At 41.0% G+C, this 14,671-nt stretch overlaps 1 protein-coding gene across 13 annotated transcripts in view; it reads right to left on the bottom strand.

Annotated features, from left to right (window-relative positions):
- The window catches only part of sox6 (SRY-box transcription factor 6), a 135,564-nt gene that overhangs the window by 97,693 nt on the left and 23,200 nt on the right, over positions 1 to 14,671 (bottom strand). For 8 of the 13 annotated variants that reach the window (XM_035944453.2, XM_035944451.2, XM_035944452.2 and 5 more), the window contains exon 3: positions 6,963 to 7,013. The exons of 4 other annotated variants lie outside the window; for them this stretch is intronic. In XM_035944453.2, the coding sequence (XP_035800346.1) occupies positions 6,963 to 6,997 (35 nt within the window). In that variant the 5' untranslated portion in view covers positions 6,998 to 7,013. Of the gene's footprint in view, positions 1 to 6,962; positions 7,046 to 14,671 lie in introns of all 13 variants that reach the window. One more of the 13 variants, XM_055010208.1, reaches the window with a different exon arrangement.

Here is a 14,671-nt window from a genome sequence, read left to right as displayed (position 1 = left end):
ATGGCAGCTACATCACTATAGCCCAGGCTAAAAATACAGGACCTGGTTTCTTCCCCTTTCCCTGTATTCTCAATTGTGTGTGAAACTCCAGCTGAGAAATCCTGCACGACTAGCTTTATGTGGGAAAAAATTAGTATTTTTTTGGACCTGTGACAGAGCAAGTAACAAATCCTCTTGTATTTTGACAGCAAAATGCGAAAAAATTATAGCATGAGAGACCTGTTTTTTTTCTCATCCCTTGCAAGCCAAGTTTCAAGAAAGCTCTCTAAAAGCTATCAAAAGTTTAAACATTTCCCACATCCACCTCCTGTGGGTGTGCCTGCAAAGTGCTTCACTCCCCTCTCTTGAAAACCTCTGAGGGATTGCATCATGGGACGGCATGTAAGACGATGGTAGCAACATACTGTAACATGGGGGAAATACCTCATTTTGGTTGATTCATAAACACCTTGTGCATTGGCTGGCAGACTACTCACACTGGTCTGTGCAGTGCTGGTTATAATGGTAGCGCAGACTGTGCCCAGAGCCAAATCACGCGCGTGCGCACACACACACGCGCACACACACACACACACACACACACACACACACACACACACACACACACACACACACACACACACAAAGACACACAGATTGTAGCGTGGCTCTGTTTTAATTGAGTCTCAGCCTTTGTGGTGTCTGTTGTCTCTGACTAATAGCATACATTGGCCCTCTCTCATTATCAGAGTGGGTCTTTATCAGAGACCCTTGTTTGATACAGTTAGAGCTGATGCGTTTTGAACCGCACACCAAGAGTCAGCAATGATCTGCATATTCAATAACTTCCGTAATTATATGCGCAATTCATCAGATGGGATGTGATTGCAGGGGAAGTGGAATAGAGTGGAATAGAGAGGAGCAGAGAGGTCTGATTCCTGGAGGACTAAAGTCTAATCACAAAACTAACATGATAATTGAAATCTAAATTGAAAGGCTTAGCTCTCAGGGAGAGTATGTCAGACATGGAGTGTAGAGGCGCTAGTGAGAGTGAAACGGAGAGAAAGAGTGGCAGCAAAAATGAGATTTAAACTGTCCGTGTAGCACACACCCCAATGACAATACTAAAAAAAATAATAGTAAAAATAGCTGTGCACACAGCAATATAATAACAAACTCCAAATATGTTGCTGTAATCCATTTAGAGGCTGCAGTTGAAAGAGTTTTGAACAGCTTGCTGTGGAATTTTTTTTTATTTTTTTGAAAAAATTTGAAGAGCTTTTTAAATGTTTCTGTCACTTACATTCCCATCCAACCAAACACTTTCTTATATATTCCTGTTTTGCTGATTACTTTTGTTGTGTTGCAATGTAACCTTTCACAAACAAGCAAAGGCAAGTATTTAAAATCCACAGAGAATGTGCATCTTGTTTTCTGCAGCACGCTCTTTGCTTAGTTCTGGAGAGTGTATGTCAGACGCCGATTCAATAATTGCTCAATATCCCACACCGTCACCATCATCCTTCTTTGCTTGAGTAGGCTGTGGCCTTTAAATTCCTGTGTTCAAGAGGTGACTGAAGTAATTGCTTAACAACAATTGTGTGAAAAGGGACATATTCTGCATTGAGCAGAAAAGTCCTCAGCTTACATGAGTGTCTCATCACTTTTGCTGTTCATTTATCTTTTCACCCAATAGAACAAATGCACACATGCAAATAAAGATAAAGAGGGATGAGTTTGCTTTCCTTTCTCCCTGAAATATTAATATTTTATATCTCAAAAAAAATACATTTTTACTCATCCTATAAACACTTTTCTTTTTGTGGCAGGGCCTTACACTGAAACAAAACTGTCCTCCATTTCACCTCAAACACTCCTGTCTCCACCTTCAGTTTCCATGTTTTACTTGTTTTGAATATCACACAGTGGAAGAACTGAAGGAAAGAGACAGTGCAGAAAAGTCCTCCGTCCAGTTCTCCTCCCCCCCTCCTCTCTCTCTGCTGTCTGTCCCAACCACAGGATTCATATTCATCCCTCAATAACGTTTAATTAGTAATGCCAAATTCATTAACCTGTACTGCTGTTACGCTGGCCTTAGCCATAAATTAGCTTAATGTGAGCAGACGTATTGCAGCTGTAATAAGGGACATAAAACTCAAAGAGAAACACATACTGTTCCTCCATAGTCATGGATCATTATAACTCAGCAGTGTTTTAGAGCAGGAGCATTCCTTTTCATTGTAGCAGCTCTTTAGCAGCTCTTAACTATAAGCCCATCAAACACATTTTTCTATTAATGCCTATAAACTTGTTTTAATGTCGGTTGAAGTAAAATAATATTATGGAAATTCATTACTCATGACAACCGGGTTTTTCATCACCATGCCTCACCTCAAGATTTTAAAGACTTTAATGTTGATAGTGACGTTAGTGTCACTTAATGCTTATCGGAAATTAAAAGTCAAATTGAAAGGGAGCTGAAAACTGCCGTTATGCAGAATTAATGAAAATCACGAGTTTCCTGCTTAAACTGTAAGGTCTTTTAGGATTTGTATAAGAGTTCATGTTGTTTCAAATGTAATTGAGGCGTCACAAAGCAATGCAGATTCACTTACATCAGTAAAAGAGATGCAAAAGACCATTTCAACCGCTTCCGACAACTCTGTCTAATCAGTTAGAATCATAAGAATCTTCTCTGTGTTTTTTACTCAGCTGAGGAACTGTGTACAGTTAGTGTTGCATGTTACCCTCTTTATCAAAAGGACACTTTTATTAGGAGCATTTTCTGACAACTTCATTTTCTTTTATGATCCTTAAAATGGCCAAAGTTGAGCTTTTGTTTCTTGGTAAGACACACGGATTCAGGAAACAAATTGCTATTGTAAAAACCTCGGACAACCTTCACTGTCCTAGGATTACACATTGACCTTTCTGCTCCTCTATCCCCCAGTGATCTCGCCTAACAACTTGCACCAAAAAGCCTATTAGACCTGGATCCCACTTTGTTGTTAAAAAGGGTCTTGTCCTTTCAGAACACTCACTTTCCTGCTTTCTGTTTTTCAAGCATAGGTGGTGGAGGAACACAAGTTCATTGTTCCCTCACAGATGGAAGTTGGAGTTACCAGGGTAACAGCTCTAATCCTCCTTTTTTACCATTTCTTTCATATTAACAGCCTATCGAGTGCTACCTTTTAAGTCACAAGCAAGAGCGCTCACTCACTTTTAATTAGCTATGATTCTGTTTGCCAGGAGACAGCATGATGAGCTAATCGAAATTTACGAAATAATGACGTACTGCGAGCAGCTACTTCTTTCTCCTGAGGCCTGCTCCAAGAATAACAATAATGAGACCATTATTGAGGATTGCACTTTAAAATGCTGCCCTGCCACCATAACAGAGGACATAATTGTTCTGCTGTTTTCCATACAATCAACAACCCATTGTGGATGACTTGAGAACTAAGGGAGCAAAGAATGGGCGCCATAATGATTGGTCTGTGCTGCCATGAAGATCCTGTACAAAGTGTCCACTGAGGAAACAACTCGATAGACTACTGATTTACTTGGGCTGCGGATGAAGACAACTGTCTGGCTTTGTAGAAAAATGTCCTTTCTGCTTTTTGTCTGTCTTGCCGCTCAAATAGCCCCCAGGCCACATTAGACAAGACCCATTCATATGGTGAAAAGCTCAGAGTCACACAGGCTCATGTGAAGGGGCCACATAGTTGCTGGAGAGAATGGCCATTTATATAACCTCCATCCATTTCAGAAAAATATATCTGATCTCGAGCAGAAGATAATAAAAGGTGTGTTTGTGGTCTATGAGGAGGTATTTCTGAATTATTGACCAGTACTGTATTTAAAAAATCAGTTTAGTTTACTGGTCATGTATGCCAACTGAGCTTTAGCTAATATGTCAAGATGGCACACTTTTTTTTTTTTTTTTTTTTTAATTTGGAGGTTAAAATATCACAGAGGGTAGGTTATGACAATAAAAAAAGAAGCTGAAAATGAAATATTCTACCTCAAAGTGCTACATCTAAACTTGCTGGGTGAGAGCTCAGTGGGGTTGTACAAACACGGTGCTGCACCTATTAGCTGTGCTCCATTGTGAAGAAGCAAGAGAGACAGAGCTTGAGGGCAGAAGGAATGCTAAGTGGGCCCCTTAGCCTAGTCAACCTTCAGTGGGTTTCATTTATCTTCATCTTGTTAGACTAAATTAATTAACAATCTCAATGTTACACACTTTCTCCTTTCATTACATCAAATAATGGCAGAAATGTAGGGGGAGGTCCTGCCCACTGGGAGTAGACAGAGACTGAAGACATCTCTCTCCTCTCCTCTCTTGCTCTGTTCACATGTCTGTGTTTGGTCTTCCTTCCCCTTTCTCTCTCTCACACTTATTTTCTCAGTCTCTATGACTACACAAACAAAAACCTGTTAAATGTCTTTCATAAACATATGAAAAATTGATCTGAAGTGAAAATGCATCCTCTTGTCAACAAACAGAGGCTCACAATAATGCAAGCACAAATGATTGTCTATTAGAGACACTGTATACATTGAATACTTTGATTCAGAAAACTTTTTTGAAATACCGAGAATTTTAAACAGACAGTGTTTTCATGAGACAATACAAAAGCTTTGAGTTGGGCATTAAGTAAGGAGCTTAGACATCTCCTGTTTGAGTTTGATGTGTTTTTCACGGCGGCTGCGTATCAGGTGCCATCGGGAAGCAGCGTTTGTCAAAAATGAAAGTGGATACTTTTACAGCTATTAAAACTCTGTATGTGTGACTCAAAACCAAACTCCTGACTCATTACGGTAATGAAAGGCCCATCTGGTGCGCTACTGTGATATAAAGTACAGCATAAAGAGGCAATAACAAACGCATATTGGAGCAGATATGTATGAGCGTGTTCAGAAAGCCCCCTTTGACCTAATTCTGTTGCTTGAGAAAAGATACTGGGATTCTTCACTGGAGGAATGTCTAACTGCCACATCCATCCACCCCTGTTTCTACCCTTTTCTCCCCTTTCACCCCTACCCCCACCCCACAGCCCACTCCTGGACACAAGTCTTATCAAAGCAAAAGGGCTAACCCTGAAGCAAAGCCTGCCTTTAATCTTGGCCTGATTGTTAAGGCCTCAAATCTCTGGCCAGTGTGCGTGATATCTTTCTGCTGCTGCTTCTCCTTTAATTAAAACAGACATTGACAGAAGGATGTGGATTAGCAGCGCAATAATGTGTTTACTCAGAATAATCAGTGTTTCCTCACTGCTATGAGAACAAAAGAAAATTGCTGAGGAACAGCCAAGGTCAAAGGCCATGTTCTTTGTTGTTTTTCTTTTTTCTTTTAAAGCGTATTGCTTTAAGGTATGCTCCTCCCAGCCCCTTTTTACTATCCCACTCTTATCCTGCAACACACAGGATACAGTTCATCTTTAGCAGAGTTAGTTATGCACCAAACTGGTTTCGACAGGTGGTGAGTTAAATGCTGTCATCCACTTCGTAGCATTACTCCAAAAAAAAAGAAAAAAAAAAAAGCGGAAATGAGCAATGGCAGCGCACTTTCAAAAATTTAACATGCTGTATGCCTGAATAACTCCTGTCAAACTGTAGCAGATATAGCTCACCAAATAAACTGGTACCATGCCATGAAAGATAAAACTGATACTGTACATTTTCATAATATATATTTTATTTGTTTACTGCTGCAAACAGTAGATATATCAAATATTCGTATAAATATACTGAATATATGTAATTTATATGTAAGTAATAATTGGCTCTTTCAGTTTGTCAGATTTAATTAAAATCAAAAGCAACAATTTCAATTCACAGTGAGAGATATCTATATTGAAAACGACCTTGTGAATATACTTTATACAGTGATGATTCTGTAGAATTAAGTTTGGTCCCAATTTCAGTTCTGCCGTAGCTCAGAGCTCAACTCGCCTTTTTTTCTCTTAGGCTCATAAATGTGGGACTCAATCTTATTGAATTCTAAAGATAAATAAAATAAATTTAAATGCAAGAGAGATTTTCTTATTGAATTCCTGAAGGACATTATGGGTAGCGGGAGTAATGGTATCAAATTGTCCTTTCTTTTTAAAATGCCCCCAACAGTTCAGAGGGGGAAAAAATGCTGTTAATTTAATCAAATAAGTGACCTTTTGAAAAAGAAATCAAAGAGGATTCATTAGCTTTAGTAAAGTTTGGCTGACAGCAGCTTTGAAAGGCAGATGCTGCTGCTGTGGCTTTTAATGAGCCAACCCTAATTAGGGAGCAACACTGGAGCCTAGAGAAGGTGGTTGACTAGGAAAGGAGCCAATGGTAAATAAGCTCTCTTATTTACTTCCTCTGTGTGTAATGACAGCACAAATTTTTAATTAGAATCACAGGAAGGGTAAAGACAAAAAATATAAATCTTTATGTTAGGCTGAATACAAACACAGAACACCACGGAACACAACAGTACATCACAAGAACCGATATGCCAGCAGTGGCTTCACCCCAGCAACCCCAACATCCCTGATTAGGGTAGTTAGTAAGTGAGGGGAGGGCAGATGAGGAGAGTGGTCAGACAAAAGCATGCAGTCTAAAGACAGAGAAACCCTGACCTGCAGGTTCTCTATGCTGTGAAATGGAGAGGAAGGGAAATAAAAGGGGGGCGACAGCGTTGTCCCTCAAGTTGTTGATGTGTGCTTTCAGTCTAACTCAAGGCTATCAGGGTGAGCATGCTACCCAGCCACACACTACACGAACACAATCATAACACACAGCTTGGGTAAATACGGTAGAATCCATGTCCGACAATGTTCAAATATACAGACACATGCGCACACACAGAACATGTGCACGCACACACGGGACAAAGTCTAAAGCTAACAGTGTGTCAGAAAGTTTAACCCCTGTTAGCCCACTTACCACCCCCTGCCCGACCTATGATCCTGAATGGCAACAACGGAAATGAAACTAACCTCAGTAAAAAGCTGCTACGAAGAAAGCCCTCCATGTCAGCGTGTGGGGTTCTGGCAGGAGAAATCACAGAGAACCATTTTCACTATGAAATGAGTAATAATCAAAAAGAAGAACAAGGAGAAAGGGGAGAAAGGAGGGAAAGAAAGAAAGAGGAAATGAAAGAAAAGAAAAACACAGATCATACATCTTCCTCTTATATAAGCTCTTATGTCTTTAATTAAAGCAGAATTATGACTAGGAAACCATCCTCTCTTTTTATGAACTGACATCATTAATTATACCTCTTTCCATCGAGGGAGTGGATTTGCATACAACATGGGTTTGCACAGAGAGCCTGATGATATGTTTGCATCAAATAAACGCTGCCTACTGATCTCTATACAGTGTATTTCCACCGCTGTGTGTAGATATATGCATGTACATCCAGCACTGTAACCGCAGATCCCAGAGTAGTCCCAGTCTGCTCAGAGTAGCCAACGGTGGTCCAGCTGCAGCCCATGTGTGGCGAGGGTGCTGTGGCTTCTGGGAGCTCAGCCGCAAGGGACCCAAGCTGGGACTCTGAGCGCCAGTGAGGCAAAAGGATGTGGTCATGATGTCACCACTTGCAGGGGTCGTTCAGAAGCCTTGCCCGCAAAATACTAGAGACACATGGCTAAAATTGACTTACAAAAGGTTTCCATTAGCCCATGTTATTGGTCTGTATAATATGCAGTTTTATTGTGTTAAGATTGGCTGAAAATTGATTAGGGCTTCCATGTGCTTTGTTTTAAGTGGTGAAAAATGAACAGCGATTTCAAGTAACAAATTTGTCAGTGGGACTTTTGTCGCTATTTGAAAATTTAAGATCTCACAACGAGCCTTATAAAGACATTGAGCCTCGGAAAAATGGCGAGTATCATGCAAAGATATTTTCAGCATTATGACATGCCATTTCACTTCAACATTTCATCTCTCCACCGTCCTTTTATTCAATTTCATAACTTTTACATTTAAGAGTAATAAATTTCACATACTGAAATTCCTGCTGTGAAAATCACTACTTTTTAATATGATTGGAAAGAAAAATACTCCTTGCTAAACTTCCTCTGTTACAGCACTCCCTCATCATCATGAATAACACAAAATGCAACAGCAAATGACATCTCAGCCCTTAAACACCTTAAGTTTTAGTGACATGGGTGTAATTTGGCATTTTCTCCCCTTGCTCTCTTGGCTTATGAGACAAAGCCTCTGAGAGAATGGAAAGAATGAGCCGGGCCCAAGGACACTGTGCCTTTCAGTCTGGCCAGCACTTAGCAAGGCAGTGGATCCACAAGGCCCAGAGGGCTCAGCCGAGACTTTTCTCACAATAAGGTGTCTGGGGAGGCGGGAGTGGCATAGCCAGGGGCGCTGCAGCTCTGCTCTTTTCTCCACTCAGCTGGGCCCTGCGCACATAATACCATCACCACGCCACAGCACACCAAGCCAGTGACAACGTGAGAAAACAACCGTCAAACAGTGCAGAGCAGATCAAGCGTGTCTCCTCACTTCTCTGAGTGCAAAAAGCACACATACTCTACTGCAGGCACACACAAACTAAAACAATTATCAACACAAATCACAGCAAAGTTGAAGCACATGCAAACAAAATTTAAAAAATACACGTATCCATATGAAGAAAATGCAGCTCGGATATTTGGAAAAGAAACGGTATCAAATTTGGAGACTTTCAATATATATATATATATATATATATATATATATATATATATATATATATATATATATATATACACTAAACAGGTGACAGGACAAACAGAGCATTCTATTTTTATATTCTCAATCTGTGTTCATGTATGTCACTGGCGCCTGAATCCCCCAGCAGGCCTGCTGAAATACTTAAGTGAGAAAATGAAATAGATTAGGCCATGCTCAGTTTCTATCTTTATCTTTGGTTATATTCCATAACCCTTGTTGTTTCACTCTCTGTGTGCTTGTGTTTCCTCAGCTGGGCCTGCTGTCTACAGGCCCATTGTGGTCAGAAACAACTGAACTTAGTCTATGGAAGCAAAGGTGTGGTTTGGAGAGCAAATGACCAAACTAAGGAAAAAGTGACTGAGGCACATTGTCTTTTGCAGTGAACACAAAAAAACAAGAATGTCTTAAAATTAAGTCTCGGCCCGAATTCAAGGGCAGGCTTTTTGGTGAGAGAGAAGCAGGGAGGATAGACATCACTAAGTTGGCCTGGACCAGTCTGAGCAGCACGGCAGCCCTTTCGAAGAATGAGCCTCTGCCAAAAGCTGCCTCTGCCTAACCAAGTCTCCCACCATCTGCAACAAATGTGCTCTATTAAAGCAGTACCATATGGACAACAAGCTAGCTATTAACACGGCTTCAGCACATCCCCTTAACCTAGCCCAGATTTCAAACTTCCAGTCAAATTGACTGCTGATTTAATGCACCGCCAGCAGCCATGTGGGTCTTGGCACGAGACAGCACTCTCAGCCTTCAGTCATTAACAGGCTCACGTAGTGCGGGGCGCACAGCGAGACACAGAAGTTAGCTACACGGATCCTACCAGTAACTACATCCCAGGTTTCTTGGTATATCCCATAAATAAAGCCACATGAGAAAAAGTAGCAATATCCAAAGAGGAGAATACGGAGAGTCCGTTCTGATCCAGGAACGTCAACCTTCTTAAGACAAGTAAACCACGGTTTAAAACACTCTATTGTGCTGAGTGGAAACAAGCTCATGAAGTACATCTACCCACAGAGCTGCAGCAGTGGCAGCCTAACTGGTGGCTTATGTCTCAGTTGTTCCACAGTGATGGAGAGTGCATTTGCTCCCTCCGCATGGATCCAAAATGGCAGTGATTAACCCTGCAGGGTGTGAGTGGGGGGGGCCACTTTAATCCCTGTGGTCCAGGCGGCCATGTTGACGCCTCTCCCTTCTCTGAGTCACAGGGCGACCCACCCACCGTTCACAAAGCCATGCTCTCTTCTCCTCGACCATGACGCCGCCGCTATGAGCCCTCTGTTCTATGACCCAGAGACAACACACACACACCAAATCAATTACAGTTCTGTGGTTTTAACCCGACTCCAAAGTTCAGCAAATTTTGTTTATTTTTGCTCCTCCTGTCTAAGCTGCTTAGATACTGTACATAATTAGAGTGGAAACACATTTCGTCTGTCTGAAGCCTGAATGTATACCATGCTGTGGAGTTACACAGACTAGGTCTTGGCAAAAGTCAAAATACAATTTGTATTCTGTGATAACAATATTCAGATTTTGATGCACTTTGTTTCTCATTTTTCAGCTCAGGTTGTATTTTTACTATTATTATTAATCACTATTTTGATCATTTTGGGTCTGCAACAGGTAAAAGTGCACTACAAAACGAAGGCAAAGCTTCTTACTGTAAGGTTTTAAAACCTTCAACTTGAAACACGATTATTGTTCCACAACATCTCTGTTAGACACGTCCCTATGCAAATTGAAGTGATAAGCTAAAGACTGCCTGATGACAGTCTAATTAAATAAGCCGTTCGGCGCTCTCGGTGGAGCAGTGCGATGTGTGAAAAGGCACCATTGGTTTGAGAGGAGGGAGATCCGGGGGGGGAGAAAAAAACTGTCCAAGTAATCCCAACATCCCCACTTTACGCCAACTCAACACCCAGTCCGCCTGTAATATGGTGATACCTGGCCTTGCCCATGTACACACACACACACACACACACATACACACACACACACACACACACACACACCTTATGTTACCTTTACTAACGGCAATGGTGTCCTAGTGACGCCACCCTCTCCCATACCCTAATACACACACACACACACACACACACACACACACACACACACACACACACACACACACACACACACACACACCTTATGTTACCTTTACTAACGGCAATGGTGTCCTAGTGACCCCCCCCCATACCCTAATACACACACACACACACACACACACACACACACACACACACACACACCTTATGTTACCTTTACTAACGGCAATGGTGTCCTAGTGACCCCCCCCCATACCCTAATACACACACACACACACACACACACACACACACACACACACACACACACACACACACACACACACACACACACACACACACACACTGCACATACACGCACGCCTGCATGGACACACACACGTCTCAGTCAGAGCTGCCAGATGAGTAGTGAATTAATTTGTGTGAGCCACTCCAACATTAGGAAGGTGTGTTGAAAGGTGTCTGCTCATGTTTCAAATTAAACGCGCTGCTGGTCAGCATTAGCACCTCGCCACCCGTCGGCAACTGACACTTAGGGGGCTGGGGGGTGATGGTGGGCGGGTGGGAGGAAGGAGGGGAGCCCATCCGCCGTTCACACTGGAATAATTAGAACATGTCAGGAAGAATTAATTTCCTCATTTTTCAAAAGGATACACAGAAATTACCATGTTATTATATGACAGGGTCCCTGGGAGGATTGGATTAAATTTGATTTCTTGCGCAGCCCACACAACAAATTAAAGTCATAAATAAGATGGAAAGAAGCGGGGCACAGAGCATATGTTTATGGCAATGAGTGAAGCCAAGGGAGCAGAAACAACTATCTTCATTTCATTTTATTTAAATCAGGCCGACACCGTGTGTCTGAATGACAGCAGTTGCTAATGGGTCGAGATTAGAGGCTTCTTGATATTAACACAGAGATCCAACCACTTCAACTAAAAAGCAATGGAACGTAACGTGTGTGTGCTTCTAGATGAGCCTATTCTGCACAGCGATTGCTTGATATCGGTCTTACCACAACAAAACATTCTGGACTTATTTTAGTTTGTTCACAGACTTAAATGTAAATATATTTTTCCTTTTCAATATCACACATGCCATTGACAGAGTATGCATTGTGTCAGCTTGTTTGAGGATTGCAGGTAACAGAGTAACAGCATTTCACCCAGCCAAACCTAGTTAATCACTGAATTTTGCCACAGTGAGTGTCATGTCAATGGGCAAATGACAAGTTTAGGAAAATTAGGCACTTGCAAACTAACTGTATACAACAATGCTCAGCTTTTTATCTGTATTATAAACACGTTATTCTTCATATTGCATGCTTTGCCTGAGAGGATAAAACCACTGAGGAAAAAGAAAAGCCTTGCAAAATCAGAATAAAGGACATTAACATTAATTATTACATTTTGGATGCAACACAACCTAAAATAAAGAACATATTCAGCAGACCCAATCTAACACAATCCTGGATACTCGTGTCTCTCGTCCTGGGGCTCGTATTAGATGTGTTAGCTTACTATCACAATTTAATACTGACTTGCCTGGGAAGAGTTTTTCAGCTCTTTCAAAACGAGCTGTCATTAGAGCCCAGCACTCCCCTGGGCACCACAAACTTTAAATAATTTGCGAATCAATTAACTGGCTACTCTCAACGCAACAGGGATTTCACACTCCGGGGTCGTGGTGCATTATCAGTTGGAGACGATTCATGGCTTTTTGGGAGAAAAGTTCATGGTTGAAATCATTAATTCATTTTACCGGACTTTTAGTTATGCATTACTTTCCACAGCTGGGGTAGCAAGAAGATTAACGGCATGTTCTTTTGGTCCTGTTTCCTGACGTGAACAGCTCCTAAGTGAAACTCTGTCCTACAGTACCAGGGAACACACTCTTAGAAGCAGGACAGCAGCCAAATCCATATTAGATTTGTATTCATCTGAGAATGAAATAAAGGCCATTGAACCTTATATGAATAATCATAATAATGATGATAATAATAATACACTCGGAGGTCAGGTCCCTTTCATATGATTCAGTCGAGACCAGACAAAACCCCACCTAATCAAACTGCCAACAGTTAAAGCATATTTTAGTTTGACCACTTCAAATGTGGTCATTCATGAGTAAATCAGGTGCAAGCTATTAACTGAATGCAGATGCTAAATAAAATTCAGACGGGTGTTACACATTCTTGCCAGGTAATGACATGTGTAACAATTTGTATTCCAAATTCACTCTGGGGTCCTCCGAAGTAATTGAGGCTGATGAAATTAAAATCTTTGTTAGGCAGCCTTTGTCGAGCAGTCTCTGTTCAGCATATTGACCATAATCATTGCTGGGTCAGTGGACTGAAGAGGCTCATTTGATAAATAATAGATTGAGAATAACCATTCAACGTAATTCATTTTCATTTTATGGTGAAGTGCTGTTTATTTAATTTCTGACAAAATGGCTCCCCACTTCCTCCCCTTCGGTTGTCTCATCAATAGTGGGCTGAAAAGCCGTGAGACTGTGTGGCTGTGGTTTATTACATAAATAGCACACATTAACAAAGAGTGCATATGACCTGCCCGGATGGTCTAACAAACCCTCAGGTGTTTCTAAATGAGGTTGCATGAGGGAAATTTACCATCTTATATATGCGACACAAACTAAATTACTTCCTCTCATATTTTGAGATTAATTAAAGCTACAGGTGAAAGGATCGAGATTTCAGATTGCATGAAGCTCTGACTGAGCGTCTCAAAAGAGTGACACAACTAATGTTAGTCTACTAGGACTTCGTGGTGCATTTTCCTCCGTGACAAATTCTGACAGGTGCCTAATGACATTGCAGTAACCCTGAACCATGACCCCTGTGGGTCGTTATTCTCAAGGCTTCAGAGGTCAATTTATGAACTACCTTAGAAGGAGCATTTTTATCTGGACCAACAGTGGACAATCAACACAGCTGGCGACCAGTATATGTAGATTATTTCTATCCCGTTAAGTGTTTGCAGTTTTGCTTAACATTTTCCAACAAGCTCATGGCTCGGTTTTATTTTTGGTTCGAGATGCTGCTTTGCTTTTAGCTGCAAACAGGCAAACTTTGATGCAGTCAGTAGCTAAACATTGAAAACTATGGGCAGTTTCTCATTGATTTACAGTAAACCATGTTGTCTCTTGTGGGTTTTTATAGATTGTACTGTAAACGCACAGAGAGAAGTCAGTCCTTGATTTTTGAACCTAAATGTATTCATTTTACATTCACCTAACCTTGTATGTTGTTTAGCTGGCCATAGCGCTTCTGCTGGTAACTACACAGGGACCCTTGCTTTTGCATTTTTCATTAAATTGTCTGTTAGTGAGACAAGATAGCTTAGGTTATTGTGATTATTATTATAAAACTGAATCTGCTCAATAAGGTAGATCTATTGTATTTGTATTAGTGTACTGTATTTCAAGGGAGAAGTGATTTTTTTTTCTCTGTCATAATGTGTGCAGCAGTGTCTTTTGATTTCTATAAAGTGCTTTGAATAACTTTGTTTGATATTAATTAGACAGTCTATTTATGGCTATAGTGGCATGTAGAGTGTGACCTGACTGATAAGTGGCTGTTTCAACTCACTGACATGCAGCAGCCGCAGAGATCGGTTGCCGGTAGACAGGTGCATGTTCATCTTAGCAGAAGACATTGTATGGTGTGGAATGGCATGATTAAACAATGGTAAATGGCCATGAACTTTGGATTCAGAGAGACATTTCCCAGCTGTTACTGAAGAGCTTCCCAGCCGCATTAATATGACTCCCATGATATCTCCAACTGACATTTGAAAGAAAAGAATAATATCAACTAAGTTCCTCACCTTTATTTGTTTAATATCTAAGATACATTTTTATTAGAAAGCCTGCACGAGCAGCAGCTGCGCAAAGCTTGT

The sequence above is a fragment of the Amphiprion ocellaris genome, chromosome 1 (genome assembly GCF_022539595.1).
Source record: "Amphiprion ocellaris isolate individual 3 ecotype Okinawa chromosome 1, ASM2253959v1, whole genome shotgun sequence".
NCBI classification, from domain to species: Eukaryota; Metazoa; Chordata; class Actinopteri; family Pomacentridae; genus Amphiprion; species Amphiprion ocellaris.
The sequence above is the reverse complement of the archived record's forward strand: the minus strand, read 5'-3'. Positions and strand labels throughout refer to the sequence as shown.